Source organism: Perca flavescens, chromosome 24 (assembly GCF_004354835.1).
Source record: "Perca flavescens isolate YP-PL-M2 chromosome 24, PFLA_1.0, whole genome shotgun sequence".
In the NCBI taxonomy this organism is placed as follows: Eukaryota; Metazoa; Chordata; class Actinopteri; order Perciformes; family Percidae; genus Perca; species Perca flavescens.
In genome coordinates, this window is record NC_041354.1 from 9232795 (window position 1) to 9247147 (window position 14353).

General features: G+C 41.5%; 1 protein-coding gene across 22 annotated transcripts in view; it reads right to left on the reverse strand.

The window, feature by feature from the left end:
- The window catches only part of mbnl2 (muscleblind-like splicing regulator 2), a 48040-nt gene that overhangs the window by 9233 nt on the left and 24454 nt on the right, over window positions 1–14353 (reverse strand). For 12 of the 22 annotated variants that reach the window (XM_028571568.1, XM_028571578.1, XM_028571575.1 and 9 more), the window contains exons 3-5: window positions 6693–6881; window positions 4616–4819; window positions 1895–2155 (exon numbers count right to left, since the gene is read on the reverse strand). In XM_028571568.1, coding sequence (XP_028427369.1) covers window positions 1895–2155; window positions 4616–4819; window positions 6693–6881 — 654 coding nt within the window. The remainder of the gene's footprint in view (window positions 1–1894; window positions 2156–4615; window positions 4820–6692; window positions 6882–14353) is intronic. The other 10 variants (XM_028571573.1, XM_028571584.1, XM_028571591.1 and 7 more) reach the window with 3 other exon arrangements.

Sequence of the window (14353 nt, forward strand, 5' to 3'; positions counted from 1 at the left end):
AATAGGATCTTCTTACTGTGACTGTATCAGTTAATGTGTAACCTTATTTACAGTACACTTTAGCCTATTTGCTAGATTTTATTTAGATTAAAAGAAAAAAAAAAATGAGTGAATTTTGGATAATGATAATACCCATTTGCAGCAGTGCAGCAATACAGGTTTTTATGGGTCTCTGCTTCAATAAAAGTGATTCAGCTTAGGCTAAGAGCTAATAGAAAATTGGATTAAAAGGTGCTGACTAAACAACTCCTTGTCCTAAGGTTAACCCTGCTCACCTATAGCACAGCTTGTAACTGCTGATGGTAATTTAGGAATTGGGTCATAAAGTTGATAAACTGGGGCATATGACGAACACTGGAGTATGAAGCAAAGGACTGTGAAGCGAATGCACTAGGAAGATAAACTAAATCTTCTTGTTTGACGAAGCATTGTGTACCTGATGGGGAAGGTGTTTAGCTAAGGTACTCCGTGTGCCTTTAAGAAAACAGCACTGACAGGTCAACATCAGGTTATAGTGCCTCGAGGTCTCAGGCTCTCTTTTATTTATGCATGTTTCAATTCTGTGTTGTTTTCCTGCTTTCGTGCAGCCTCTACAAAATGCTCAAACGAAACTAACCTGAACTCGTGGTCGACTTATCATCCGCACTGTGGACTTATGGAGGAAGGACAAAGAGAGCAAGCAGCAATGGAGTCAGCCAATGAGAGAGGTATGTGCAACGCATAAAGCATGCCCATGCCATGGAGGAAAAAAAGTCAGTCAGCACACTGGCGCAGTACAAGGTGTGCAAGTGCAGCAGCCAAAAGGACCATTCAAAAGAAGCCAGCCTGGGGAGGGTGGGGCACAGCCAAGACACACTTCCCACTGTCTGTCTGCCTGCCTGCATTTCCATCTGTCTGTCTGTCTGTCTGTCTCTTCCTCAGCATGTTGGGGGATTTTTCCAACTAAAGGCAGACGAGGGCAAACCCCCACCCGTGAGGTTACATCCTCATCCATCCCCGATTCAATTTACAGTGATCTGCAGAGAGCCGCACTTATCATTGAGAGCAGGGGGGAGGTGGTATCGGGGGGAGGGTGAGCCAGCACATTGTCTCTGTACGAACCAAGGGCATTGGAAAATAAAAGCGGACTGCGGTGAGATAATAACAGATTGTTCTTGCGGCATTATACTGATGCATTTAGGTTTCACTAAACCCTGTTTATTGTATACAACGGCCTCACTTTAGGATGACTATTGTTATTGAATTGTACACTGGAGTCCACTAGAATAAACCAGCAGAGGTGGGTATGTTTTATACAGTAATAAAGCAGCGCTCCACATTTTATGTTGCTGTGGGTGTCATCATCAACAGCATGCGTTATATACTGTACATATTGTGTAAGCCGAGATGATTTGTAATTATGTCACATGTATTCAGAGAGCCTATGTGTGGTTCCATATATTTTATTATTTGGTACCAATTTTCAATAAGCTACTCTATGATCTTAAATTTAAACAATCTTGTGCTTTGTAAAAAGTCAGGTAGCAGTTAGGCATGGCAGCTTTGTACTACTGTAATACTACTGTATATATTGTGTTTACTTGCTCTTCCACAACCATAACATTACCATCCAATCCAATAATAACTTGTTTATTTGGTGCCCTAAAGCCTCCATGGATATTACAATGGAAGTCTAAGCTCTTGTTGGAAAGGAAACTGTATATAGGTACTATACAATTATTATAAAAGTAAATTACTGTCCCTTACAAGATCTTGCTCTAGAAGTACTCTAAACAAGCAGGAACCTTGGGAGATTTGTTTGGTTACTACAAGGACAAGTATGTGTGTTTGTTTCCTGCTCTACCACTGTGTGGGTACAGGGTACAGTAGGTAGGCTTTAGTGCTGTGCTCTCACCATGGCTGCAGCTGTGGCGGCGGCTTGCGCCGCCACAGCTGTCTGGTTGGCCTGGTGTTGGGCAGCCTTAATCTTGGCCTGCAGGTGGGCCGGGGGGTGGAAGTACTTGCACTTCTCGCGGGAGCAGCGGCTCTTGATGTAGTCCATGCAGACGGTGACCGTGTTATCGCTGGTGTCAATCATGGGGCTGTCGCTGGGGTGAGCAAAGCGGCAGTCGGTCTCCCCGCGAGCGCAGTTGCCCCGCTGGAACTCACGGCAAACCTGGGAGAGCAGGAGAGTCAGGTGGACGAACAAACACACAGACAGACACACAGGCACACACAAACACACGCACAGACAGATGTGGACAGACACACAGATGTATGGATGCAAAAAGAGAAAAAGAAACAAAACGTGAATACTTGAGCTTTGTCTGGAAACAATATTAAACAGCATAATACTCATTGCATAGCATCTAATTTATTTATTTATGTCATCCTCTTACTGTAGTGCATGATCATCCAACTAGCACAGTAACTCCACAGTTAACAGCCATCAAAATCTTGATGACAATATTGGATTTTTTTGAAAGTATTTTACATTTTCGTGTCGGACTGTTTTGAAAATGAGAATGTTAATACATATTTAAATACTGCATGAAGGGCCAACAAGCCTTAAGGACTTTTAAAACCACATCCAATGTATTTGTACAAAAGATATCATGTTTTTTTAAATAAACGCACTCAAAATAGGAGCTTTCTTGCACAGAGAATCTCACTTACACAGCAAGGTTTTACTTAAAGGTTGCATGGCATGAAAATTTCACTTTATGAGGTTTTATAAAATTAATATGAGTTCCCCCAGCCTGCCTATGGTCCCCCAGTGGCTAGAAATGGCAATAGGTGTGATCCGAGCCCTGGGTATCCTGCTATGCCTTTGGGAAAATGAAAGCTCAGATGGGCCGATCTGGAATCTACCTCCTTATGAGGTCATAAGAAGCAAGGTTACCTCCCCTTTCTCTGCTTTGCCTGCCCAGAAAATTTGGCCCGCCTGAATTTCAGTAAAGAGACTTCAGATACAGTATTAGGGGACCACTAAGGCCTATATAAAAGCATACAAAAAGCAGCATGTCATAGGACCTTTAATTCTGCTGCACCAACGTTTTTTTTTTTTTTTTTTTTTTTAAATACAGACAATAAATTCATTTTGGACTTGGTGTGAAAAGGTCTAAACACCATGTAACTAAAGGGCAATGTGTGCCAAACCCAAATGATTGTGTAGTCACTGATCCAGTCAGTGTTCAATGGTTCAGAGGCCTGGGCATAATCACATGGAGATCTGCTTTTGACTTGCACTCTGGGACTGAGACACACACAGAGTACACACACACACAGACACACCCCCAAACACACACACACACACACACACACACACACACACACACACACACACACACACACACACACACACACACACACACACAGAGAACGTCACACGCAACAGTTAAGCACACACATGCAAAAACACGCATGCTGGTTTTGTGTGGGAGTGTGTACGTGTCTCACAGGAATACTGTCTCATTAGAGCCAACTTCATTCAGTTGCTTAGTGATAGCACTCCCTGAGAAAAACACATACAGGCACACACCTACGCATCACCTCAAGGTCTTAGGGAGATTATTGTTTATCACAAAAAATGTAGTGAAAAAAAAAAAAAAAAAAAAAAACAATCCTCAATCGCCAAGCTATTCTCATTCAGTGTTGTTGGCCAGGGGGCAGATGGAGATTGCTGAAGTTGTTGTAATTGTCCGAGTCTAACTGTGGCTGTCTAGCAAGTAGCAGTTTGTTTTGGGCGATTTCCAATTTAAATTACTGTAATCTGACCACTATCTTTTTTTTTTCTTTTCGTGTCATGTTTCTGATACAAGCCTTAAATGATTTCGTAATGCAAAAGGGAAATAATTGTCAAGTAAGGAGGCTGATACTGTTGTTTAGATTAGTTATTGTTCTGCCTTTCAGCGTTGAGTCGAAATTAAACAAATAATACAGCTACACACATAACTTGGTGGTACAAACAGCAGTTACACATTTCACCTACTTTTTGAAATTGTGACACAATTAGCATGATATGACATTTTATTATTTTAATAAAGTGAAATCTTTTCTGCTTTCTGTAAAAATCTGACTCTTTATAAACCTAAATTGCTTACTTGGGTTTATTCAAAGGCAATTTCAAAATGTATGTATTTAAGTCATATTTACTTGCTTATAAAACAGAAGACTTGCTTATCCTTTCAGGGCCTTGTCTCTGGCAATTTATACAACAAGTGATCAAAAAGTTAAATCAAAGGTTAAAGATGTGGGTGTCTGTATTTTATTTGTTGCTATGCCAACTCCCGTGGTAACCATGGAGGTAATTAGTACGCTATAGTGTTTTTTTTTTCTGCATTCACTGCACAGTATGAGGAATATCTTTTCAGACGTTACATATGTATTTGTGACTATTGTATCAAAACTAGTATACGCTGTGCTATAACTGATACTCATTAGCACCACATATCTGTTTCATCTCTTTCACACCCATAATTACACTAAGGTGTTACAATAATGTCACAACCTCAAAGACAACATTAGGTATGATATAATGTAGCTCTAATACTTGTTGTGTGTGAGAGAGAGAGAGAGAGAGAGAGAGAGAGAGAGAGAGAGAGAGAGAGAGAGAGACTGTGATTAGGTTGGTCACCTCCAGCTTGTCGGTACGCAGTAGTTTCTGGTTGGAGGAAGAGCCACCGGTCACGGAGACAGGCGGGCTGCCGGGGACCATACAGGGGGTGTTAGGCAGGATGTCTGTGGGCACCAGGCCCATGCTGTGCGACATGGGAGTCAGGTAGGGTGCGTAGCTCAAACCTGCGCTGGAACCCAGGCCCTGGCTGACTGGAAACGTCTGCTGTACATGGAGAGAAAAGACAGTTTACCAACACCTGAGCAGCTCCTCTTTGTTGTCATGACTGCTCTTTAAGATATGCTCTCTGCTTTTCTTTTCTTGTTTTAGCAACAACAACAGAAATGATATTCCTAATTAAAATGGTAAAAATGGCTTAATGGCAAAGATTTAAAATGATGGATGTAGGGAGAGACAGTGGGGAGTGGAGGGTGAATAGCAGAATGAGGGTAAAGCGATAAAATGAGGGAGAAAAGTTAGAGGAAAGGGACACAAGAGACAAATGAACGGAGGGCGCAGCTGTGCAGAATGGTGGGTGAGAAAGATGAGAGGTGAGGTGGGGAGAGAGTGTGACAGGTAGAGAGACAGCCAGGGGAACAGAGAGGAATAGCTTTCAGAGAAAAAGTGGAGAGAGAAGGAAGCGACGGTAGAAACAAGAGAAGGGTTTTTTTTTTTAACCTCTATGTATGTCAGGAAGATTTTGCTGAGCAAGCATGTTCTTTTTCAGCTCCACCCAGCCTTACACTGATGCAGTTCAACATGTTCCCACCTGGCAGCTGCCCAGTGCAACCACAGTCTACCGCTGACTGCAGAGCAACTCCCAGAGAATAGTTGGGGAGTTTAGTGCTTTTGCTCAAGGCCAACTCAATAACTGGTATGAGAACATATTCATCTCTTGAGCCTGAGATGTAATCTGAAAATAGTAATAATAGTAAAGTATCTAATAGAAGGCTGTATCAATGTACTGTAACACACGTCTCATATTTTCTCAGTGAGTCATGCCCTGCTTGTCAGTTAAAGCTGGTGCCAAGACTATGGCACTAATAGAAAATATTACTGGCATAAAGGGGGACTTCAGTCAGAATAATGTAAGTAACTTGATATGTAAAGCTATCAAAATAACGCAATAGTAACATCTTAACGCCAATTTGTTTTACCGCCACAAATATTTTTGATGCATTACCTCAGGTTCTTTCACGATGACTATGGACTGAAGTGCACTGGACTGGAGTCTCGGATTGGGTCCAACGCAGGTTGAATGCGTGTTATAAACGTCTGTTGTATGAAATGTCCTCACTGTGCTGCATTTTTATAAACTATGGTAATCTGGTCGCAGGTCGAGTCTCTCGCCCACGTCCAGGAGCCGTCTCGCTCCCTCTGCCTCTCCTTGGGGGTTCTCGTACTAATAGAACTGAACATAAAGTAACTACTATTTCCCTTTTGTGTGGAAGCACTGGTTGTTTTTGCAACTTCGGGAATATCTGCTGCTTTATGTTCAAAAAACAGCCCCTCTCCTTGCTCACCAGAGCAGCTTTGACCGGCAGAGGCACAGCAGCTTTCAGTGGTGTTGATAGTCGTGACGTGTAACCAATCACATAGTGCTGTGGGCGGGACATTGAGTGAGACTACAGAGTGGTGACTACAGACAGAGAGACCGGCTGCATACACTGTACAGGGAATTATTTTAACCGGACATTATGACCGGGGAGATTTAAATATGTTGGTCTTCAGATTTTGGTTACAACGGAAACACTGCTATGACGGTTTCTGGACAATTTATTTGTCATTGTTTTGTGGTGTTAATTGATTTCCAATGATAAATATATACATACATTTGCAAAAAGTAAGCATATTTGTCCACTCCCATGTTGATTGAGATTATAAAATAATATACAAATATCCCTTTAAGGTACATTTTGAACAGATGGAAAATGTGTGATGAATAGGCGATTAATTGCGATTAACTACTTTAATTGATTGACAGCCCTAATAAAGAGGTTTAAACAGGTAAAAAGCCAGACTTTTTACAGTGTAGCACAGCAACAGAGTTCCCTGTTATATTCATGGTGAGTCACACAGTGCATTGACATTTATTTACCACAGCAAAAAGACCAGCACTAACCACAGGCTGCATGGTGGTGCCGGGGATCATGAACTGCATCTGTTGAGCCAACATGGCGGCCGCTGTCTTCTGCTGGATCAGGTTATTTCGCCCGTTGATCTCCAGCTGGGTCTTCAGGTGAGCGGGCGGGTGCAGGTATTTGCAGTTCTCTCGCGTGCATCGGCCCTGAGCGGGAAAACAAAGTTGATGGAAGAGAGACGGGGAGGTGGGAGAGAGGGAGAGAGAGACAACAAGGTCATTAACAGTGTGAAAACTTCAAGTCTGTGATCAACAGAAGGAACTGAAATGCTCTCTTTTGATAATAAACCTGATGAAGAACAGGTTGTGTGTCTGTATGTCTGCCTGAGGATGTGGCAGATTTGTGGCCGTTGATTTTGACACAGACTCCAAAACATCAAGTGCTTGAAGGCAGCATACATATTCATACTTGGGAGTGTGTGAAACATAAAATGACGAGAGCTCCGCATTGAGCTTATCCAGTGGGGGTAGCGGGTAGCTCTGGGCTCGGAGTAGAAACTTTTTATGAAAGATGATTACCAGTTCCTGACTTAATAGCTCGTCAACTCTGGCAGGACCTTGTCCTGCCGGCACTTTGGACATACTAACTAGCCAGTATTCGATGCAGACATGGAAATGAGGGAAGGTGGACAAAGGCTAGGGCTTGAGTTCTGATTCTAGCTGTCTCGCCAAATCTCTGTAGCATTTCAATGGACAGGTCATCCGGTATTCTCTGTGGACATGCAAATGCAGGTTTGGCAGGGTCAGGCCTGGTGGATGAAGGCAATTAGACTGTCAACCCAGAGGCTAATGGCAAACACAATAATCCAATATGAATCCTCATTGCAGTGCTTATTGCGAGGAGAGTGGGTGGAAGAAAGGAGAGAGGTCAGCAGGGAGTAACAGAGCGAAGGGTAGAATACAGTAGTGGGAAAACAGACTGTGGTGAAGATGGAAAGTAAAGGTGAGGAGAGGAGCGGAGGAAAAGATGTGGGCAGAGTGGAGTGATATGAATTAGTACATAGGGGGAAGGGGAGATAACAGTGAAAGGCCAAGAAGACAAAAGGAGAGGACACGACATGGCCGGCGTGACATGGCAACGTCTTGGTTAATGTGAAGGAGCGCAGAGAGAGGGGAAGCTAAATTAGAATCAGAATAGTGTGAAGAGGTCCAAACACACCCCAACTCTACGTCATGAAAGAGCCACAACACAGCGGCCTGATTAGCAATGCCGTACAATCATTTCTCTAATTTCCTCTTACAAGAAAATATGACAGCTCTGTCACACGCGGTGATGAGCTATGTTTGATTACTCAAGCGCTGTACTCAAACACCAATTTAAGTCCTGAATCAAACATACAAAATGACAAGTCATCAGACAATATCCTGATATGAGGTCTTTATCACTGAGTCAGAACAAAAAACGGTGAAGCTGCATTTAGCTAACATGATGCCTCTTAGCTACTATGCTTTCTGATTATTTTAAATGTGCTCTATTTTCTTGTCATAACACAGGCAGAATTGTTAACAATAATAACAACTGCATTCGATTCAGGTGTGACAGTTCCACGGTCATGGTATTGTGCATGCTGTCCTACCAGCAAAGCTTACTGGGAAATTTAAAGGAACAGAGCCATTGTTAATGGTATGGATTACACTGTGCTGTTTTTTGTTGCCATGGCAAACTATTATATCTACTGTGAAAACGGTCTGTATTAGAGCACTGTAATTGTATTTTCTTTTTTGTCTATTCATTTTTTGGTTTGTATTTTATTTTCTCACATTTCATTCTATTTTAATTGATTTTATTATCCTTTGTAATTGCGTTTTTAAATGTTGTTCTAATGCATGCACACTTTAAATTGCCTGTGTTTGAAAGGTGCTCTACAATTAATGTTGCTCCTTTGTCGTCACATTCACGTTTGTAGCATTTGTTTTTATTGTGTGTGATTTGAAAGCAGGAAAAAAAAAACACAATATTGATATTGATAGTTATAAAAAAAAAAAAAATAGTGTGATATTAGTTTTTTTCAGTATTGCCATATTGGAAGCAGCACGTGAAAAAAAAAAATCTATAAAATAATACATTATTCCTATACTATTCTTAGTAAAGCACTACGCTACGTGGGCAGGCAAACAAAGAAGAACTTTGAATCAACTCAAGCCTGGCTCCCAGTGTAAATAACCAATAATCTTCAAGTCTCATCAAAGGGAAAACTAATAAAACCTGCCTATCCTTTTCTTCCTGACAGATATTAAAGACGCCCCACAGAGCATCAAACACACTCTTGGTACAACGAAGCTGCCACAAAGGATATGAAGTCCGTAGTAACTATTGGCTGTTGGTAATTTTTGTTTTCACATTAATAAAACACGAATATATGAATACAGTGTGCTCTGTAATGATGAGAGTCACGACTGAGATGGGACTGGCCTCCACACCCCTGGTGTTAAAGCTGCAACCAACCACTGATAACCCCCCCCTAACAGTTCACATGCACAAAAATCACACCTGCCCACACATATGCATACTAAATCACACAATCAAAACAAGCATCGCCCACACACACTGGCACAGGCATACACGTGCATAGATAAACAAAGTCACCGCACGCACAGTTTTGTTATGTCCTGTCCAGACCAGAGGAATAACGTTAGCACTGAACCCCGGCAACCAAAAACCTCAGAGGTGTCAAAACTAATTAGACCCTTATGCAGTGCCACAGACATGAGCAAAAGGTGTGTGTGTGTCTTGAGTATCTGCATTCAGGAGAGAGAATGCGTAGGCAGGTGTAACAGTGCATGTGTGTGTGCAGGAGAAACCGTGTGGGCGGGTGTGACTGTGTGTGTGTGTGTGTGTGTGTGTGAGAGGGAGCTGAAGCTGAGCTCTGGATGGCATCCCAAACTTAGTCGGCAGGGAAGCACAGCATCACCATTGCGCCCTACAGAGATCACAGACATAGGCTGACACAAATAAAGACGCATTTACACAACGACACACACCACCACAGACCCTCACCACTCACTGTGTCACTTACGTGGACTTAAGAGTGAAGCCATTACTTCCCCTTTTGCTCCATATTCGGTTCATCTATAACCTGTGAGTGACCCATGCTTTTTCACAATTGCTCATCATTATACCCCATTTAACGTGATGAGGTAAATGGTGGTGAAGCTACTTGGGATTTCGTAACGTACAGGCACTGTCGCAAGCCTTGGATTTGTAAAACCTTCTCCTTTCATCCTGTCAAACTTTGTTTGAGAGCCTTTTCTCACTGATGTATTCATGATCTGCCAGGTCTTTGCATAAATTAGGCTTCATTTGTCTTCCTTTTTGTCTAGTTTGGAGGTGGAATAAGCTAAAAAAATTAAGCACCTTAGCTAAGGATGTCATGGTAATAGAATGTGCAACTCTATTTGAAAAGTAAGGAGTTCAGTGCAGCATTCAATTATATAAACATTTATTATTTGCAGTACATTGAATTCATTTAAACGGTTATAAACAGATGAAGAACAAGAACTATATCCATCTCCACCCATATCTTAATATCTACAATGCTGTTTAAGGCAGGAATATTGACATGTTACTAGTCTTTTGTTGCGTTTGTTGTAGTGTCTATCAGTGTATATCTAACTGCCAAACATTAAAGTTAGCATTGATATATATGTATTTATCTATTCTATTCATAACACAGTGGATTGGAGGAGACAAGTTACTGTGGAAATAAGAGTTCATGTTAATGAGTCAAAGGTTAGTGGGCGTTCAGGCTGTAAATAGCACTGCGTTAAACAAGCAGCACAAGGGTCTGCATTGGTAGGAGTATGTACCAAACCCCCAGGATCACTGCTGCAATTTTCATCGGATGTTCGCCATCTTGCAGCATGTTATCCAGTTTTCTTAACAGATCCATGGTTGTTACAGGTACACATGAAAAGGTGAAATATGATCCAAGAAGTTTGGTTTATAATACTATGAAGTAGGATTTTTACAACTACGGAAGGTTATTATTACGTCGACAATCCTTTTATCTTGCGTCTTGATTATTGCGAGGTTAAGAGTAGGAGTATGCCCTTCACTGTACACTGCAAGGCTGCACTTTTAGTCTCAGGGCTAATGTTAGTGTGAACATAGCCTTAGTTTTAACATGTAAAAGTGTCACATTCTATACTATATTACTAGCTTAGGCTCCTGGAAGTCTCAGTGCCTGAAGTGAAGGGGATATGGATTTGCTAAAAAATATGGTTAAAGGACATCAAAATGGCTGATATCCTTTGGGGTTGTTAAAACATTAGGTTACACACCGAAGAGGAGATCAGTTTATTTAGAAGAATTTCAGCTGTGTCAGACTGGAGATATGAGGTCAGGTAGTCCAAGCCTATATTTTGGACTAATCCTATCCTGGAAAAGACATCCTGGCATTCATAGCTGTCATCAAGTAACAATGCTGACAAAAAAAAATAAAAAAGCACATACCCCCACAAACACACCTATTATGGTCAGGGAGGTGTTAATTTATTGGTACTGTGCACAGCAGTTAAAAAGCTTTCACCCATGTCACGTCTCTCTGATTAGCTCCAAGTAAGGGTGAAGATCTAACATTTGCTTTATAGCAGAAGTATTTCTTGCTTTAATAAAACATGGTAGGGCCAACTGCAAGAACTGCGTGCTAATGGCTATACATAGCAATTACAGTACATTTGTGTGTGTGCAATTAATACTAATGATCATCAATGAAGGGTCCAGACTGCAGTTTGCCATGTTTCCCTGCCACGCTTGGGGATTCAAAGCACATAAGATGAGGTAAGCTTTGTCGAAAAGGCAGCACTGCATCAAATATATGTAAACATTTAAAAAAAAAAAAAAGAGTGCTCGTGGTTTACGCAGAGGTGGTCCACCGCCGTGACAATGACAGTGCTAAAAAGCAGCATGCGTGGCTGATGACAATGCTGTGACATCATCTGGTTTCAGACCTTTATCTGTTTGAGAGGGTGGCAGACACACGCAAACACACAAACACCCCCACACCCACACAGAAAGACACACTGTGCCTTCTGTCTAAGCCACCCACTCAGAGCAGAGCAGAAATCCATTCATCACGGGCATTGCCGTCTATGAAAAGGATCTTTGAAAGCACCAAGGCACCTCGTGATTCACGCACCAGCCACCGCTACACGGTGAAATTATACCTTTCAGCAGGGTCGCTCACATGGCAACTCTCATTGTAGGCTGCACGGTTGCCCTTGTGTGTATGAAATGCTATGATCCATGCTTTGGGATACGCTAATAGCCGCTTTGATTCAGATTGGATAATTATCTCCTTGTGTTGCAGTGAAAAACAAACGAACAATGAAGGAGAGATCAAAGATAAATTACCGGTTGTTTTCACTTGAAATAGATCCTCGGTCCATGAGATATTAGTGCTGCTGGAGTGTTCTTTAAATCCCCACAGCCATCGCCAACAAGATAGCCCTTATTGTTTGCCAAGTTTCCATATAGAAGTAATATCAATTAAAGTGTGTTCCACATTAGGGTTGATCCAGAGGGGAAGGGGATAAAGGCAGCTAATTTCATAAACAGATTAGTATTACACTCACTTCACCCATTGAAGCTCTTCCAATTGTTTTTAGTTCTTATAATTAGGGCCCAGTAATTACTTCTGGAAATCCATTCTGTCGGAAAACGTTTTTGTTTTTTTTAAATCTATAAAAGTTAGTGCTGTCAAATGATTAGAATATTTAATTGCGATAAATCGCATAGTTAACTCACAATTAATCGCATATTTTTATCTATTCTAAATTTCTTGATTTCTTTTTGTCCCATTATTTTTTCTCATTTTAAAAGTCAGCTTGCTTTGTGCTTTTGTCGCCTGGCTTTGACGAGGGGGCGGAGAATTGGCATCAGCTGTGTGCTTGGCCATCAGGTGGCTGTTGTTTTGTTTCCGGTCTAGCTAGATCCACTGTGGTGTTGTAGTATTTCTAACGTTACTAGTATTTCTAACGTTACTAGTATTTCTAACGTTACTAGTATTTCTAACGTTACTAGTATTTCTAACGTTACTAGTATTTCTAACGTTACTAGTTTTTCTAACGTTACTGGTTTTTCTAACATTACTAGTTTTTCTAACGTTACTAAAAACCCACAAAGTTTGCTAGGCCAAAAAAAATATTAATCTTGCGATAAAAAAATTGACGCCATTAAAATGGGTTTGCGTTAACGCCGTTAATAACGCGTTTTAAAATAGGTGTTAATGTTGCAAATTGTTCCTTTTACATCTAACCCCAGAAGGCTTTTATTCTTTTATTTCATTTAAATGAAACAGTTTTTCCTTTATGTCATGTGTGCTATCATAAAGAAAAGAAAAAAAATCATTTTCCTAAGCATTGCACTGATCACGCCCCAAATCAGACATAGCACACAATGTTCAGGTTGACAAACCTTTTGCAAAATGAAATAGGGGGAGAAAAAACAAGGCAAACTTCCATCACAGTAAACACACTGGCATGAGAACAAAAAACAAAAAAAAGAAATCCATCCAAACACAGTGTCAGAGTGCTGAGGAGGGTACAACATTTCTCCTGCCCAAACACAACATAACTATCGTACTGCACCCTCCAACTATGGCAACTAAGCAGAGCAGACAGAAAAACACTTGGGAAAACATTCATCCCCGGACCATAAACATTTTGAACTGCCTGTGACCCACTTCCTTGTCATTTTCTTCGCCTCTAATAATGTTTACAATGTCTGGAGGTCTTTGCACTGCCAGCAGATGACATTGTAAGAATGAATAGGTTCATAATGTTAATCAGACACAGACGAAAAGGAGCATCTTTTGTAAGTCCCCTGTACCCTGTGAATGCCTAATTCACTGATACAACTGTGATTTTTTTTTCTTCTCAAAAAAGGAAGAACAATCCGACAGAAGGTAAAATCAAAAGCAGTGTTACTGCAATTACACCAAGACGGTCAATACATTCAAACAAGTGCCATTATTAAACTAAAGCCCCCATTAGGGCTGCTCCCTCTTAGTCGATTACCGTAGTCGACTAATCGGTCGTTTTGGTCTTAGTCAACTGTCGATTAGTCATGTTTTATGCTTTTTTCATGCTGAATGACTTATTTCCAAGAAACGTACGAGCACATCTCTGGTAAACACAAGAATTAAAGTGGTGCTTTTGCATGACTCTTTGCGGAGAAACTCAGATTTACAGATCTGTCGATTAAATCAACTAATCGATTAGTCGATACAATTGAATGAGTGTTAGTCGACTAAGAATTTCTTCAATCGAGCACAGCCCCAGCCCCCACATTTACACATCTACTGGGAACACTGGTCCAAATGGTCCATTTATAACTGGCATTAGCATCCCCTGACTGGGCTTAACGCTGCCATCTTCCTCCGTGGCAGAAACCCTTTCCCCGACCCCCTACCTCCTTCATCAGCCCCGCTGAATGGTCAGAGTGATGACTGTTGTGTGTCTGTGGGTGGCACAGACACAGAGGGCCAGTCTTCTACCCCCTCGGCAGAATAGCGCTTCAGTTGTGGGCCCCTCCGTTCACCACTGTAACATTTGCATTTTGCCCTCAATGGGTGCTCTATCCTCGGGCTTGCTGGAGACAGAGAGTGGCTGCCTATAGG